The 17728-nt window shown below is 50.3% G+C and overlaps 2 protein-coding genes across 3 annotated transcripts; both read left to right on the top strand.

The window, feature by feature from the left end:
• The first annotated feature begins 168 nt into the window (after positions 1 to 168).
• Positions 169 to 5456, top strand: TSEN34 (tRNA splicing endonuclease subunit 34). Its single transcript, XM_066271173.1, has 5 exons — positions 169 to 370; positions 1100 to 1346; positions 1561 to 1804; positions 1956 to 2213; positions 4957 to 5456. The coding sequence occupies exons 2-5, from the start codon at positions 1104 to 1106 to the stop codon at positions 5142 to 5144; spliced, it is 933 nt and encodes a 310-aa protein (XP_066127270.1). The 5' UTR covers positions 169 to 370; positions 1100 to 1103; the 3' UTR covers positions 5145 to 5456.
• Positions 5457 to 9927: 4471 nt separating this feature from the next.
• RPS9 (ribosomal protein S9) lies at positions 9928 to 16640 on the top strand. 2 transcript variants are annotated; one of them, XM_066271180.1, is made up of 5 exons: positions 9928 to 10003; positions 10261 to 10382; positions 10655 to 10777; positions 15255 to 15441; positions 16392 to 16640. In XM_066271180.1, exons 2-5 carry the CDS (start codon positions 10286 to 10288, stop codon positions 16567 to 16569), a joined length of 585 nt encoding a protein of 194 aa, XP_066127277.1. In that variant the 5' UTR covers positions 9928 to 10003; positions 10261 to 10285; the 3' UTR covers positions 16570 to 16640. The 2 variants fall into 2 exon arrangements, with proteins under 2 accessions (XP_066127277.1, XP_066127276.1); XM_066271179.1 differs by lacking the exon at positions 9928 to 10003 and having other exon boundaries at positions 10025 to 10382.
• Positions 16641 to 17728: the final 1088 nt, after the last annotated feature.

The raw sequence follows: 17728 nt of genomic DNA, 5'->3' as shown, positions 1-17728 counted from the left end.
ATCACGTCAGCGAAGGGAGGCGGGGCCGGGGTAACGCGTCTCGAGGACCGAAGTTGCGGAACCGAATCGGAGAAGCGGGGTGCGTTCAGAGGGGCGGAATTAAAGGTGGTTTACTTCAGGAGGAAGGCGGGGCTACGGCGCTGCGGGGCGGTCCCCAGAGTTCCCATTTCGCAGAGCTGGCGGCGGGCGGGTGGGGGGCGGGTCCATCCTGGGTGGGTGTTGTGCAAGGAGCCGCGCGTGGCGCGATGCGTAGGTGGTGGCTCCGCCAGGACTGCGATTAGTGTTTACAAGGTGACGAGCTGGTTTTATCGGAGGACGACGCCACATTCTGAGGGGGAGCGAGGAGGCGGACCGCGCGACTACGAGTGGGGTGAGCCCGCGGGAGCGGAGAACGGGCATCGGGTGCTCAGGGGGCGGGGCCTCCGGCCGTGGGGCTTGGTTGTGGTGCGGGGACTCCCCCCGCTGGTGGGAGTGCCTGCGGCCGGATGGGGCGGGGCCACAACCTGCGGATGACCGGAGACGATGAAGCCGGAACACTCGACTACTTATTTCGGAAAGGGGTGGGGCGGTTCATCCGACCGAGCCGAGGACTCCCGAACGCGGACTTGCTTGCGTTCGGTAAGAGGCGAGGCCTCTCGAAGTGGGCGGAGCCAGGTCCCGAGCAGTCCGAATTGGGCATGGTCTTGGCCTCGGCAGGTCCCGACATCTGACGGGAATGTCCGAAGAGGGGAGACGCCTGCTGGGCAAGAGAGCGGTGCAAATGAACCTCTCGAAGGGGCGTGGCCCCGCGGGAGGCTTTTCTCGGAGGCGTGAAGGCACGATGGCGGGCGAGACTATGTTGGCCCAGGCGGGAGTTGTGACTCGCGGTTGGGCGAAAGGCAGGGTACCGTCTCGCGCGGCCCCAGGGCCTACCCGGATGATCCGGGGGCGGGGCCAGGCGCCCGGGGGCGGGGCCTGCCCCTCCTGTCCAGCAGGTGGTGAACCGCCACGGAGTGGCTCCGCCCCTTGAGGCCCAGGGCGGTGGTTCGCCGAGACCCCCGAGGCGGTGGGAGCGCTCTGGGCGGCACTGTCGGTGACCGCAGTGCCCCGGCTCCCGCAGGAGGATGCTGGTGGTGGAGGTGGCGAACGGCCGCTCCCTTGTGTGGGGGGCCGAGGCCGTGCAGGCGCTGCGGGAGCGCCTGGGAGTAGGGGGCCGCACGGTGGGCGCCCTGCCTCGCGGGCCCCGCCAGAACTCGCGCCTGGGCCTGCCGCTGCTGCTGATGCCGGAGGAGGCGCGGCTCCTAGCCGAGATCGGCGCCGTGACCCTAGTCAGCGCTCCGCGCCCGGATCCCCGCCAACACAGCCTGGTAAGGGGAGCGGGCTGGGGGCGCACGCTCTCTGGACCTGCGCGAGAAGAGGCTTGAGACCCTGAGTGGGAGGGACGTGGGATCATGTGGGAGTGGGATGCCGGGATCCCCGGACTCCGGCCCTGAGGTGGGAGCGGTCTGGGCCTCAAGATTTCTGGCTGCCTGGGGGAGGGCATACCTGGACCCTGAGGCTCCAGCAAAGTTGACTTTTCAGGCTCTGGCATCCTTCAAGCGCCAACAAGAGCAGAGCTTCCAGGAACAGAGCGCTCTGGCGGCTGAGGCTCGTGAGACCCGTCGTCAGGAAGTCCTAGAGAAGATTGCAGAGAGCCAGGCTGCCAAGAAGCAGAAGCTGGAGCAAGATTCAGGGACCAGCGAGAGCCAGGAGGCCAGTGGGAACCAGGCTGCTGAAGAGAAGGAGGCCAGTGCTAGCGAGGCTTCTGGAGAGCAGGAGGAAGCCGGTGAGGGTGGAGGTTGGAGTTCGGGGACCAGGGGAAGCTGCAGACAGATCTTTTGGGAATTTTGGCCGGGACTCTAGGGCCTGGGTCTCCCTCAGGGATGGGAAGACCTTGCATCTTGAATTCACCAAACTCTTGGGTTCACCTCCCCCAGGTTCCTCCTCTCCCCAATTAGGGCCCTCAGATGGGGCGGCCCCCTTGCCCAGGTCTGCTCTCCTCGTCCAGCTAGCCACTGCTAGGCCTCGACCCATCAAGGCTCGGCCCCTGGACTGGCGTGTCCAGTCCAAGGACTGGCCCCACGCTGGCCGGCCAGCCCATGAGCTGCGCTACAGCATCTACAGAGACCTGTGGGAGCGGGGCTTCTTCCTCAGCGCTGCTGGCAAGTTCGGGGGTGACTTCCTGGTCTACCCTGGTGAGTTTGGGTGGGGACCTCTCGTTGTCTCTTTTCTTCACAATCCCACCACATTCTGCATTTTTCCTTTTTGTCTCTTTTTCTCAGCTTCTGAAACACGTGGAAGGACAGGAAACACTTGGTAACCCAACCTTATTTGGAGGGCAGTATATATAGTACATTTCATTAACACTGCTTTTCATTGAGAAATTTCATTTAGAAATATTTAGAGAAGTATACTATACATACAAGAAAGAGTCATTGCAGGATTCCATACAGTGTTCAAATGTTAGAAAGCAAAATGATGATTAATAGGTTAGTGATTAAACACTGCTAGGTACTGGCGGTGTGGGTCAGTGGATAGAGTATTGTCCAGGTGCACTGAGGTTGTGGGTTCAATCTCTGGTCAGGACACTATGATAAGCAACCAAAGAGTGCACAACTAAGTGGAACAATGAATTGATGCTTCTCTTTTTCTCCTTTTCTCTCTCTTCCCCCCCCCCATCTCAAATCAGTAGAAAATAATATTACTGTTAGCTGTCAGAGAAACACCATTAGTTATAAGATTGATGTGGGTCCATGTACATTTATTTTAAAAATGACCAAAGGGCCTGACCAGGAGGTGGCGCAGTGGATAGAGCAGGCGTCCCCAAGCTACGGCCCGTGGGCTGCAATGCGGCCCCCTGAGGCCATTTTTCCAGCCCCCACTGCACTTCTGGAAGGGGCACCTCTTTCATTGGTGGTCAGTGAGAGGACCACTGTATTTGGCAGCCCTCCAATGGTCTGAGGGACAGTTAATTGGACCCCTGTGTAAAAAGTTTGGAGACCACTGGGATAGAGTGTCGGACTGGGATGCGGAAAATCCAGGTTCGAGACCCCGAGGTCGCCAGCTTGAGCGCGGGCTCATCTGGTTTGAGTAAAGCTCACCAGCTTGGACCCAAGGTCGCTGGCTCAAGCAAGGGGTTGCTTGGTCTGCTGAAGGCCTGCGGTCAAGGCACATATGAGAAAGCAATCAATGAACAACTAAGGTGTTGCAACACGCAACGAAAAACTAATGATTGATGCTTCTCATCTCTCCGTTCTTTTTTTTTTTTTTTTTTTTTTTTTGCATTTCTCTGAAGCTGGAAACGGGGAGAGACAGACAGACTCCCGCATGCGCCCGACCGGGATCCACCCAGCACGCCTACCAGGGGGCTACACTCTGCCCACCAGGGGGCAATGCTCTGCCCCTCCGGGGCTTCGCTCTGTCGCTACCAGAGCAACTCTAGCGCCTGGGGCAGAGGCCAAGGAGCCATCCCCAGCGCCCGGGCCATCTTTGCTCCAATGGAGCCTCGGCTCTGGGAGGGGAAGAGAGAGACAGAGAGGAAGGAGAGGGGGAGGGGTGGAGAAGCAGATGGGCGCTTCTCCTGTGTGCCCTGGCCGGGAATCGAACCCAGGACTTCTGCACGCCAGGCCGACGCTCTACCACTGAGCCAACCGGCCAGGGCATCGCTCCGTTCTCGTCTGTCTGTCCCTGTCTATCCCTCTCTCTGTCTCTGTAAAAATAAAAAAAAATAAAAATAAAAAAGGGACCAAAGGGAGAAAAAAAGAATAGCTTGTAGAAAATGTGGATAGTAAGTCATATTTTGTATTCTTATATACACATTATTTATACATATATGCACATTTTTTAGTCTTAAAAATCATGACTAGCGGGTAGCTCAGTTGGTTAGATTGTTGTCCAGATACTCCAAGGTTGCAGGTTCATTCCCCAGTCAAGGCACATACAAAAATCAATGCATAGATAAATGGAACAAGAAATCGATGTTTCTCACTCTCCCTTCCTCTTTATAAAAGTCAAATAAAAAGAATTTTAAAATTTGTGGCTCTAGGCCTTGGTCAGTTGGCTCAGTGGATAAAGTGTTAGGCTGGTGTATGGATATCCTGGGTTCTATCCTGGTCAGGACTCACAAGAGAATTGACCATCTGCTTCTCTCCTCCCTTTACTCCTTCAGACAGTGGCTCGATTATTTTGAGTGTCACCCCCCCCAGCACTGAAGATAACTTGGTTGGTCTGAGTGTCAGCCTCAGGTGCTAAGGATAGCTCAGTTATTTCAAGCATTGGCTCTAGATAGCGGTTGCTGGCTCGATCCTGGTCCAGGTGCATGCAGGAGTCTCACTATCTTCCCTTCTCTCACTTAAAAAAAAGTTGTGGCTCTAGTGAAAGAATATGAAGAGAACTTAGAATAAAATAAAATACTAAGTAGACTAAGAAGATCCTATCAAGAAAGTAGAAAAAAGCATGAAAGGATGTACTCCAGCCCAACTACAATGGTTACCTCTGGAAGGGAATTTACATCAGGTATATGTAGGTAAAGGGACTTTTGATGAATCAGTTAATTTTTGAATTTGTAGTAAGTGTCCCTCTATTGTATAACTAAAAGTTTGCAAAAATAAATCTGCACAAAGTCACCTTGTTTGTTCCCGTTAGGAACATGAAAAAGTAGAGCTACCTGATAAATAGAGCTATTGGTTGCAGACTGTCCACTAAGTTGTCTGCAAATAAGGTGAGAGTCTTAGCACTGGGTGATGTATATAGGTAGATTTTAGTGTCGCTATACTGCTACACTTCTTGAAAACAATTTTGAGAAGACAAATTTCTGTGTCTACATTTCTGTATCTGTTTTAAAATGCTAAAATGATTTCCTGTTTCCTACCTATGGGTGGTCCCATGTCTTCCCACCTTGTCCCATTGGAAACTTGCATGTCTCTCTTCCTCACCCAGGTGACCCGCTCCGTTTCCATGCCCACTACATCGCCCAGTGCTGGGCTCCTGAGGATCCCATCCCACTCCAGGACCTGGTTTCTGCTGGCCGCCTTGGGACTAGCGTCAGAAAGACGCTCCTCCTCTGTTCTCCGCAGCCTGATGGTAAGGTGGTCTACACCTCCCTGCAGTGGGCCAGCCTGCAGTGAACTCCAGAGACCTATGGTGTGTGTCTGTGTCTGTGGCAAGATCCTTTCTAGATGGTCCCAGGTTCATCTCTGTGTGGGTGATGACTACAAACACCATCCTACCTCTCCCTGTGGTCAGTTTTCGATTCCAGAATTATAAAAGCTACATCCTTTTTATGTCTCTCCTTGTTTCAAAGCACTATTGACTGTGTTGTTTTTGTAGTTACCTATTTCCAAACTGTGAGCTTCTTGAGAGTGACGACGGGGTTTGATTCATTTCTATTTTCTGTAGGACTTAGGTCCCAATATATTTCAATAAACTTATTGAATAAATGTGGAGTTTGTGATTTGAATCCTTAGGACAGTCCTGGGAAGTGTGGCCATTTGCTACTGCTTATACAGATGAGGAAAAGTCTGGAGGAGGGAAATGGCTTGCCCAAGGTCACACGGCTAGTAAACAGGGCTGGGATTTAAAACCTGGTCTTTCTCTGAACAAAGCTTGAGGTATTCCCACCATGCTAGACTTCTTTTTGAAAAGATTTTAATGAAACATTTCAGATTCATACAAAGATGTAAACAAAAATAGTGTATGAAGATCAGAAAGAGGTGAATGTTGCTGTTTCAGAACAGGAGTTTGGAGTGGGGGGTGTCAGGAAGGCTCTGGGGCCTTCTGGAATACTGGCAGTGTTCTTTTTTCTTGGCCTGACAGGTATTTATTCAAGTGTTTGAGAATTATTTTTTGTACCATACATTTATATTCTAAATCTTTTTTATATGTGTGTCACATTCCCCCCCCTTTTTTTTTCTTTTTGTGACAGAGACAGAGAGGGATAGATAGGGACAGACAGACAGGACAGAACAGGTGAGAAGCATCAATTCTTTATTGTGCCACTTTGTTGCAGCTCCTTAGTTGTTCATTGATTGCTTTCTCATATGTGCCTTAACCGGGGGAGGAGGAGCTACAGCAGAGTGAGTGACCCCTTGCTCAAGCCAGCGACCATGGGGTCATGTCTATGATCTCACGCTCAAGCCAGCGAGCCCGTGCTCAAACTGGCGAGCCCGCACTTAAGCCAGATGAGCCTGTGCTCAAGGTGGTGACCTCGGGGTTTCGAATCTGGGTCCTCTTCGTCCCAGTCTGACACTCCATCCACTGCACCACCGTCTGGTCAGGCCATATTCCTTATTATTTACAAAAGCTAAACCACATAGGTATAAAAAATGCATTTATAAAGTGATCACTATATCTTCCTTTATGCTTAAGAAATTGCTTGAACATTTATTTTTATTTCTACTTATTTTATTATTTTTTAAAGATTTTAGTTATTCATTTTAGAGAGGGAAGAGAGAGAGAGAAAGAGAGAGAAGGGGGGAGGAGCAGGACACATCAACTCCCATATGTGCCCTGATAAGGCAAGCTCAGGGTTTCAAACTGGCGACCTCAGCATTCCAGGTCAATGCTTTATCCACTGTGCCACCACAGGTCAGGGCTATTTTATTTCATTTTTATTGTTTTTCTAAGAGAGAAAGGGAGAGACAAAGAGAAGCATTACTTTGTTATTGCTTCACTTTAGTTGCATTAAGTGCTCTCATATATCTGAGAATCCCCTTGACTGGGGATTGGACCTGTGACCTTGGGCTCAAGTCTAGCCAACGATTGCCTGCTCACAAGCTGGTGACCTTGGGTTAAAGTCAGCAACCTTTGGATCGTGTTGATGCTCTCACACTCAAGCCAGTGATACCATGCTCATGCCGGTAAGCCTGTGCTCAAACTGGTGACCTCAGTGTTGCAGGTTGCTGCTCTATCATCTGTGCCACCACCAGTCAGGAGGCAATGATTGTAGATGCAACACCAACGCATGATCTGTAAAAGAAAAAACTGATAAGCTGGATTTCGTTAAAACATTAAACAGAAAATATTGAAAAAGAAACATTTGATACAGGACTGTTGTCCAAAATATACAAATAACTCTTAGAACTCAACAATAAGAAAACAACTAGAAAATGGGCCCTAGGCCTGACCTGTGGTAGCATAGTGGATAAAGCATCAACCTGGAACACTGAGGTCACCGGTTTGAAACCCCCCCAGCCTTGCCTGGTCAAGGCACATAGTAGAAGCAACTATGAGTTGATGCTTCTTGCTCCACCCCACCCCCTCCTCTCTTTCTCCTCTCTCTAAGATAAAGAAATAAAATCTAACAAAAAACACCTTGAGTCTGACCTGTGGTGGTGCAGTGGATAAAGCATCAACCTGGAACTCTGAGATTGGTGGTTCAGAACCCTGGGCTTGCCTGGTCAATGCACATATGGGAGCATTCTTGCTCCTCCCCCTTTCTCTCTCTCTCTCCTCTCTAAAATGAATAAATACTCCCCCCAATAAAAGAGGTATTAAAAAAAAACTTTGAATAAAATGGGCCCAAAACAACTCATAAAAGAAAATAGAGATGGCCAATAAGCATATGAAAAGATACTCCACATCATGTCATTATGGAAATACAAATTAACAATGACATGCCACTGTACACCTATTAGAATGGCTAAAATATAGAACACTGACAACAGCAAATGCTGGTATGGATGTGGAGCAACTAGAACTATATATCTCATTTGTTACTTGTGGTAATGCGAATGGTACAGTCACTTTGGAAGACAGTTTGGTAAATCTATACCTTCCTCTCAGTTTTGCTTTGAGCCTAAAGTGCTCTAAATAAACAGTCTTTAGAAAATATATTGTGGCCCAGCCAGACCTGTGGTGGTCCAATGGATAAAGCATCAACCTGAGATGCTGAGGTTGACGATTCAAGCCAGTGACCTTGGGCCTCAAGCCAGTGACTTTGGGATCCTATTGATGATTCTTTGCTCAAAATGGCAAGCCCTGTGCTCAAGCTGATGAGCCTGTGCTGTGGCGGGTGACCTCAGGGTTTCAATCAGCGGCACTCAGGTCCCAAGCTGATGCTCAATTCTGTGTGCCACCACCAGTAAGGCCACATTGTGTAACCTTGGCAAGTTCTGTAACCATCTTTTTTTTTTCTTTCTTTCTTTCTTTTTTTTTTTTAACAGAGACAGAGAATCAGAGAGAGGGATAGACAGGGACAGACAGACAGGAACGAAGAGATGAGAAGCAGTCAATCATCAGTTTCTCATTGCGTATTGCAACACCTTAGTTGTTCATTGATTGCTTTCTCATACGTGCCTTGACCGCGGGCCTTCAGCAGACCGAGTAACCCCCTGCTGGAGCCAGTGACCTTGGGTCCAAGCTGGTGAGCTTTTTTGCTCAAACCAGATGAGCCCGTGCTCAAGCTGGTGACCTCGAGGTCTTGAACCTGGGTTCTCGGCATCCCAGTCCAACGCTCTATCCACTGTGCCACCGCCTGGTCAGGCTGTAACCATCTTTTGGTCCCTCAGTGCAATCTCTGTGAAATAGGATTGATAATAGTATGAGTAGCCCTTAATGAGCGAGGACAACTTCTCCGAGAGCATTCCTTATGTACATATTGAGGATTCAATAAATTAATACATGTAAAATTCTTAGAACAGTGCCTCATACACAGTAAGCATTTTAGACCACCACCTATTATTGTTTTTAGTGACAGAAATCATGTGTCACAAGAATTTAAAAAATCCAGATGACCTGTTTAGCCCAAAGCCTTGCATATTTAAATTGCTTATTAAACATTATCTGATGATGATAAAGCCCTTGGTGTGAATGGGAGTACTCCAGAGAGACAAGGACTAGAGGAAATAATCCTAGGGGCTGAGGGTAAGATGATGACAAAAGACAGAGTAAGATTTCAGAACACTTATCCTGTTCTGGAAACGAACCTCAGAATAGAAACTGATGTTTTTGATAAAGAGGCACAAAGCCTTTTTATTCTTGAGTCTCAAAAAAAAAAAAAAAAAAAAAAAAGCCACCTCCTTCAACAGTCCGACCAGGACCATCCTATCCGAAGTACTATCTTCCCTATCATTATTGGTAATTTATTTTCTTTATGGCACCCCTCTCTGAAGTGATTTACTTCCTTCAAATTATTGTTTCTGTTTTCTTAAGACTAAGCTCCTTGAGCAGAGGGGCTGTTTTATTTACGCCTATATGCCACCCGGTGGAACAATTCCTTGCGCTGCTCAACAAATGAATTAATGAGGTCCACGCTGAGGGAGGGTGACTGTCCTCAGCGGTAAACAAAGCCACTAAGTGATAAACATTCCAAGAGTGGCTGCATTTCTACCTAGTGTTTTTGGGTTTTTTTTCCCGTTGTCTACAAAAGCACGGAAGGCAAAAGTGGAATCCTGTCAGAATGGAAGGCTGAGTTGCGTCTCCTCGGGCAAGCCACACAACTGCGGCTTCGTGAATTCCACTTTCTGCACTCATTGCTCAGGTTTGTAGCCACAGTTCAAAACGGCAGGTTGGGTTCTGGCTACGCTTCGGGGTGCCACTATTCTGATGGGAAATATGACGACTTCATTATTCACGGAGCGTCATTTGGAAGGAGCTGTGAGTTCGAGAAGCTCCAGCCTTCCGGGTGTCCTTTCTCAGAGTGGGAGCCGGCTGAGGTCTAGAAGGTGGGCGCAACGTTTCCAACATTATTCCCGACTCAGAGGCTAGATGGCTGGACTTAAGTCACCACCCAGGGGGCAGAGGAGCGTCCCCATTTCCCCGGGCGTCCGTACTCCGTCTAGCCGAGATAAATCCGGCCGCGTTAAACAAACGCCACACGAGGGAAACTTCTTGTATTCATCAATAGCTTTCCAGCCCACCAGCGTGTTTTCTGATTGGTGCAGGGTGAGCCGTGCGTGATGACGACACACAGCGCGGAAGCATTGCTATAAGAGCGCGGCCGAGGCGTACGGGCTTCTCTTTTTCATTCTTTGTGGGCTGCGTATAGGTGAGCTTTTGTGCCGTCCTGTGTAGTCCGGTTTGGGGTCGTAGGGTCTGGCGGGCCTTCCGAGCTTCGGTAGGACGGTGAAGAGGTTGGGAGTGAGATAGGGTAGTTGGACAGGACGGGTTTGTGGAGTGATACTGGTTGTAGAAGCTCTAGGGACGGTTGTCGCGACATTCTCAGTGCCGCGGGATTCTAGCGTAGCTGTGGGACTGCGCAGCCGCCGCCTGAGAAAGTCGCATTGCGCTTTCCTTTCTGCGCAGGCGCAGACGGGCTAGCGGAGCCAATATGCCGGTGGCGCGGAGCTGGGTTTGTCGCAAAACCTACGTGACCCCGCGGAGACCCTTTGAGAAATCCCGCCTTGACCAAGAGCTGAAGCTGATCGGTGAGTGGGCAAGGCAGGGAGGGTTTCGGATTCCGGGGTAGGGGTAAGGGGAAGACTAGCACGTGCGTGAGGCCGGCCATGTGCTCTGACTGTTCAAGTCCTCCGGTGTGCTCCCTCCCTCCTCCTCAAGTTCCGAACTCTTAGTGGTTTAGGAAGATTTTTCTGCCCCGAAGCCATCAATCCGTCTTTTGGCACTAGTGCGTGGAACGGCCTGTTCGTCGGACAACACACCCCAACCCCCGCAACCCCTCCCCCCCTTTTTTTTTCTGTAGGAGAGTATGGGCTCCGGAACAAACGTGAGGTGTGGAGGGTCAAATTTACCCTGGCCAAGATCCGCAAGGCTGCCCGGGAGCTGCTGACGCTGGACGAGAAAGACCCACGGCGCCTGTTTGAAGGTGTGTGTGGAGCCCACAGGAAAGCGATGAGTTGCAGGGCTGCTGCGGTTTTCTGGGCCTGCTGGTTCAGTGATCAGAAGTGATAACATTGAACAAGTGGATCCAGCCTTTTAACTAGGCGGTTAGTGGAAATCATGGGTTAGAAAAGTGCGTGTAGATCCCTTTCTGTAGTCTTTATGTGTGTGACTTTGTTTTATCCAAACATTGGAGCCTAATTTACTGTTGACTAGAACTTAAAATGCAGTCAAGCTTGGGCACTTGGCTATAACTGTAATGTAATGAAATGGTTCTGGTGGTGGTGAGAATAGACAGTAAAATTTCTGCAGTGTCTTATGGTGATTGCAGGGATGATGCTCGGCGGTGTACATCTGCCTGCTTTAATAAGGTGGTCAAGGTGACATTTAGCAAAGGCCTGAACAGGGGAGGACTTGTGGATGTCACAGGGAAGAAAGTTATTTTTAATGCTTGTTTAAGGTCTTAAGTGTTTTGAGATGAGAAGCTAATTGAAGATGGACATGATCACATTCAAATGTTAATAGTACCTTTCAGGTTGTAAGATGAAGGTAATACTAAAACAGCTGATCTATTGTAAGGACTGGCTAAGTGCTTTTTCTAAACTCTCCATATACATTATTTAATCTGAATGGCAGCCTTGTAGGAATGACTACTGAAATTACTCTTACAGATGAACCAAATGGTAAGGACCAGGGGGATCTCAGGGATGGGGAGGTAATTTGGTGATTTTAGAGGAAGTTTAGGGAAAGTAACCAAAACTTGAAACAGTATCTAAGTGTAAGAAATAAGTTGGTTGCCTATGTTGCTGAAGTATCTTAACATTGTATCCCCCAGGTGCAGAAGAGCTATAAGTACAGACTGAGTTCAACAGACTGAAGTCTGGCTGTAGATAATTCTGAACTTTTAAAAAAAATTGATTTTAGAGAGCGAGAAACATCGATTTGATGTTCCACTTATGCATTCATTGGTTGATTCCTTTTTCTTTTTTTTTAATTCTCAAGTATGGCTTAATACTCTGTTCCACTTCTGCATGTCACAACACAAAGATTTTGCTGCTTAGGATCTCTATAGAGGCCACAGAGAACGCAAAGGCTACAGTTTTTACTCTTTTTTTTTTTTTTCCCCCATTTTTCTGAAGCTGGAAACGGGGAGAGACAGTCAGACAGACTCCCGCATGCGCCCAACCGGGATCCACCCGGCACGCCCACCAGGGGTGATGCTCTGCCCATCCTGGGCGTCGCCATGTTGCGACCAGAGCCACTCCAGCGCCTGAGGCAGAGGCCACAGAGCCATCCCCAGCGCCCGGGCCATCCTCGCTCCAATGGAGCCTTGGCTGCGGGAGGGGAAGAGAGAGACAGAGAGGAAAGCGCGGCGGAGGGGTGGAGAAGCAAATGGGCGCTTCTCCTGTGTGTCCTGGCCGGGAATCGAACCCAGGTCCTCTGCACGCTAGGCCGACGTACTCCTTTATATCAGTGTGTTTGTATGTTAAGTCTAATACATGATCAGTATATATTAATACACACATCAGTGTAGAATGCAGCCTTGGCCAGATAGCTCAGTTGTTTAGAGCATTGTCCAGAAGCACAGAGGTTGCCAGTTTGATTCCCAGTTGGGGCACCTACAGGAACAGATGAGTGTTCCTATTTGTCTCTCTCCCTACTTCCCATTCTTTTATTAATAAAATTTAAAATATACATAATGCAATACATATCACTAAACACATTGATTAAAGAAATACAAAAATTTGTCATCATTTCCAAACTTAAATAGTAGTATTGGTTGATGCTGGATTCCTTTTTTTTCCCCACTTGTGAGAGAGGGACAGGCAGGAAGAAGAGAGATGAGAAGCATCAGTTTTTCGTTGTAGCACCTTAGTTGTTCATTGATTGCTTTCTCATGTGTGCCTTGATGGGGGTGGGGGTGTGTGTGCTACAGCAAGAGCTAGTGACCCCTTGCTCAAGTTAGCAACCTTTGGGTCATTTAGCATGGGGTCATGTCTAGGATCCCACACTCAAGCCAGTGACCCTGTGCTCAAGCCGGTGACCTTGGGGTTTTGAACCTGGGTCCTCTGAGTCCCAGTCCAATGCTTTATCCACTGAGCCACTGCCTGGTCAGGCAGATGCTTGATTCTTGTGTGTGCCCTGGCTGGGGCTCAAACCTGCAAGCCTGGGTGACACTTTAATCTGGCCAGGGCATCATTTGTTTTTTATAACAGCTTTTATAGGATAAAATTTATACACCCTACAATTTACCTAAAGTGTCTGCACTTGTTTTTAGCTATTTCAAACACTGGCTTCCTCATAGCTTGTCATCTTGATACTGCTCTTAGTCTGAGGTCAGGGAATGTTGATTCATGGTGAGAAGCTGGTGAGGTTGGGAATCAGGTCTGGATTTCTTACGTATGTGGCTTTTTTCTTAATTTTCATTTTTTGTATTTTTCTGAAGTGAGAAACAGGGAGGCAGAGAGACAGACTCCTGCCTGCTCCTGACTGGAAATCAAACCTGGGACTTATGCCGTGCCATTGCTCTGCCACTGAGCCAACTGACCTGGGCTGTTTTACTTTAATTTTTAATCAGAGTAACATGATTTTTTTCCCCCAACCTATGACTAAGGAAGAAAGGGCTTTTATTTTTTTATTTGAGAGAGAGGAAGGAGAGACAGACATTAATATTAATTTGTTATTCTACTCTTTCATGGATTCATTGGTTGATTCTTTTTTTTTTTTTTTTTTTTGCATTTTTCTGAAGCTGGAAACAGGGAGAGACAGTCAGACAGACTCCCGCATGTGCCTGACCGGGATCCACCCGGCACGCCCACCGGGGCGATGCTCTGCCCATCCTGGGCGTCGCCATGTTGCGACCAGAGCCACTCTAGCGCCTGAGGCAGAGGCCACAGAGCCATCCCCAGCGCCTGGGCCATCTTTGCTCCAATGGAGCCTTGGCTGCGGGAGGGGAAGAGAGAGACAGAGAGGAAGGCGCGGCGGAGGGGTGGAGAAGCAAATGGGCGCTTCTCCTGTGTGCCCTGGCCGGGAATCGAACCTGGGTCCTCCGCACGCTAGGCCGACGCTCTACCGCTGAGCCAACCAGCCAGGGCTCATTGGTTGATTCTTATATGTGCCCTGGTAGGATACAACCCCTACATCCTTGGTGTATCAGGACAATGCTAACCAGCTGAGCCAGGGCAGGAAGGAAGTGATTTTGGATTTAAGCTGTCACTGTTAACCATGACAGTAATCATCCATATTACCTGTTATAAAGGCTGGAGCTTGTTTAACCATCGCAAAGTTAACACGTCTAAATCTGTCTCAGTCTCATGGATGTGAGAGGTTTCCAGATCTTGTTAGTTCATACACTCCTTTGACAATCTCATTAAAGTTCTAGAATCCCCTGCTCCATGGAAGCTGGTACTGGGTGGGACTAGATCCCAGAGATTGTAGGGAGCAGACCACAGCTGGGTGTGGTTTGGGGATTCTCAAGATAGAGCTAGTCCTGGGGAAACTTACTCGGGTACATGGTTAGGTGGCAGTCCTGTGGCAGTGGGATGACGATCAGCAGGTATCCCAGGATTGTGGTTTTCCACAGAAGTAGGAGTTGCAGGGGGAAGTCAGCACCTTGCTTTCTAGTGGGAGCCAGTTAGCCACAGGGCAGGGGAAGGAGCCTGCAGCCCTCCCGCTGGGGTGGTCCTCCCTGGAACAGCCCTGCCTTGTTTCCAGATCCAGCCTTTCCCACTCGGGTGTGTGACTTGAGGCCAGAAGCTTACCTGAGTCTTGGAAGCCAACATTTGGCTGGTTCATCCAGGCACTGACCAGCATACATTGATATCTATCTTGAGATCCGAAACGAAGACACTTAAGTGCTTGCTTCATGTTGTAATGCCAAGGGCCCCTTTCCCACAAAGTCGGCCAACTTTCCTTTAAGCTCTCCCTGGAGGTGAGGATGTGTCTGGTAAATGTAGGTCCCTTGTTTATGGAGCTTGGTTCGAATTTTGTTTTTGCTGTAATGAACGACAGTAAGAGCCATTTCATAAATAGTGAACTAGTCTTTCCAAGGATGGAAGTTTTAGGCTTTTCCCTACTGTGAAGGTGCCAGTTCGCTGTAAGGCTGTGCGGGAAACTGGTGAGGCGTAACCCCACGCTTTGTCACGGGAGTCAGAGCAGCAGCCTTTGTCCTGCAGGTGGACGTCCAGCCCTTCTCCAGGAACTTGTCTCATTTTCTTCTGATGACTCTGAGGAAGGCTCTCTTTCCAGATGAGAACACAAGTCTCTTCTAGGGAGATGGATGTAGCCATAGGAATGCACCTTAGAGTGGTCTGAGGGTCACATGAGTCACACGGTGGCTGGAACATTGAGCCCTAGGTCAGAATTAGCTCCTATCTCCCACCGATGTCCCAGCAGCCTGGTGCGGAGCCACCGAGTGGGAGGGCCGCCAGCGTGCTGGCTCACAGCCCCTCTCTCCATGCCAGGCAACGCCCTGCTGCGGCGCCTCGTCCGCATCGGGGTTCTGGATGAGGGCAAGATGAAGCTGGATTACATCCTGGGCCTGAAGATCGAGGATTTCTTGGAGAGGCGCCTGCAGACCCAGGTCTTCAAACTGGGCCTGGCCAAGTCAATCCACCACGCGCGGGTGCTGATCCGCCAGCGCCACATCAGGTATAGCCCTGGGCGGGCTCCCCAAGTCCCATGGCCACCCCCACACCCCATGCCTTCTGAAGGTTGCCCTCCCTAACCCTGCTGTGGTCCCTGTCTCCTGTGCAGCCCTTGGAGATGACAGAGGTGCAGGCTCACCTTGAGGGTACAGATTGACTCCTACAGACAGCTTGTGGGGGGCTGGGGTTTACCTCCCACCCTCCCCCCATAGCCCAGCGCAAGGGTCACTGCGGCCTGAGCCGTACACCTTGCGAAGGCCTCTACCAGGCACGCAGACAGCTGCACAGGTAATAGCTCTGCTGTCCCCCAGATGAGAGAACAGTCATTGGGCCCCTCCTGCCTTGGGCGGGTTCGGTGCTCTTCAGGCCCACTTGTGAGGTCATTCCAGTCTTGATCCCATGGCAGTCTTGGCACTGTGGGTGTCACCTTGGCAAGTTGGCCACAGCCCAGGGTGTGACGTGGCACAGGTGCGGCAGAGAGACCAGGCAGGGCTAGCGGCTCCTCATTGGGTCTCCGTCCGCGTACTGGCTGCCCTGGGTAAACCAGGGCCAGTCAGAGGAAGCCGCAGTAAGTGAGCAGGGTGCTTGCGCATGGAATCGTTGCCTCTGCCCTTTGCCAGCCCTGTGGCCCATGGGCAAGATCTGTAGTCACTTCCCTCATTGGAAGTGACTTCGTGGAGCCCAGCCTCAGGCTGCCGCCTGAGCGAAACTGCAGGATAATGGAGCTTTGTGTGGTGCAGTTCCGACTACGGGAAAGTCTGCTCTTGGATCGATACCCTGCTACCTTACCTCACTTGCCCTGTGGTCTCGTGTGGTCACTCCTGAATCTCCTCTGTAGGAGAGCAGCTTGTCCCATAGTCGGTACAGATCACTTGGGGTCAGGAGGCTCTACCGGCACCTGTCTTGTCTAGGGTGGGGACCTCCACCCCCTTGACCTGTCCACCCCACTTCCAGGGTCCGCAAGCAGGTGGTGAACATCCCGTCCTTCATTGTCCGTCTGGACTCGCAGAAGCACATCGACTTCTCTCTCCGCTCTCCATATGGGGGCGGCCGCCCTGGCCGGGTGAAGAGGAAGAATGCCAAGAAGGGCCAGGGCGGGGCTGGAGCTGGTGACGACGAGGAGGAGGATTAGGCCCCTTCTCTGCCCTGGATGGGTGGGGTATCTGGTTTTCCAATCAGATAATAAAACAGATCAACACTTGAGCACTGGTCCTTATTGGTGCGTCTCTTTTTCCCTCCCTGCCCAGAACACACGGGCTGGGTTCTGCAGCAGCTGCTGCGAGCTAGCTCAGTGGTCAGTGTTGCTTCCTGCCCGGGAGGGCCTGGTCACCCAGCCCGCTTTGGTCAGATCCTTGTGGGCTGTTTATGTGTCTGTTATGCAGTGTACTTCAGCATCTGTACACACTGCAAAGTCATTGCCCCAGGAAGTGTAGTTACTATTCATCAAATGACCGAGAATGCTTCCCTAATAGGCCTGCCATCCGTGAGGGTGTGCTGACCTGTCCAGTTTTAGAGGCACTGCTGAAGCCATCACTAGATGCTCATGAGCACCTGTAGGTGGGGGTCCTGGTCCTAGGGTGGGGACTGCACCGCTGAACAGAACATTCGTACACCAGAGACCTCACAGCACAGAGACTGAGGCTGTTGGTGGAAAGGTTCTTTGAGGCAGAACCAAAGTTTTGGCCAACATCACTTAATTTCACTGCAGTTCAAAGAGAAAGATTCTGACCAGGCGGTGGCGCAGTAGATATAGCATAGGACTGGGACGCGGAGGACCTGGGTTTGAGACCCTGAGGTAGCCAGCTTGAGCGTGGGTTCATTGGGTTTGAGCAAGGCTCACCAGCTTGAGACAAAGGTTGCTGGCTCGAGCAAGGGGTCACTCGGTCTACTGTAGCCCCCTGGTCAAGGCACATGAGAAATCAATGAACAACTAAGGAACCACAATGAAGAATGGATTTTTTTTTTTTGAAGTAGTTTTAAGTTTTTTTTTTTAATTTATTTTTGTGGCAGTGACAGAGAGAGAGGGACAGACAGGGAGAGATGAGAAACATCAATTCTTCGTTGCTGCTCCTTAGTTCATTGATTTCTCATATGTGCCTTGACCGTGGGGCTACAGCAGACCGAGTGACCCCTTTCTCCAGCCAGTGACCTTGGGCTCAAGCTGGTGAGCCTTGCTCAAAGCAGATGAGCCTGCGCTCAAACTGGCGAGCTCGGGGTCTTGAACCGGGATCCTCCACGTCCCAGTCCGACGCTCTATCCACTGCGCCACCGCCTGGTCAGACAAGAATGGA

Source organism: Saccopteryx bilineata, chromosome 3 (genome assembly GCF_036850765.1).
Source record: "Saccopteryx bilineata isolate mSacBil1 chromosome 3, mSacBil1_pri_phased_curated, whole genome shotgun sequence".
NCBI classification, from domain to species: domain Eukaryota; kingdom Metazoa; phylum Chordata; class Mammalia; order Chiroptera; family Emballonuridae; genus Saccopteryx; species Saccopteryx bilineata.
Note: the sequence above shows the minus strand (reverse complement) of the source record. Positions and strands in the feature narration are given on the sequence as shown.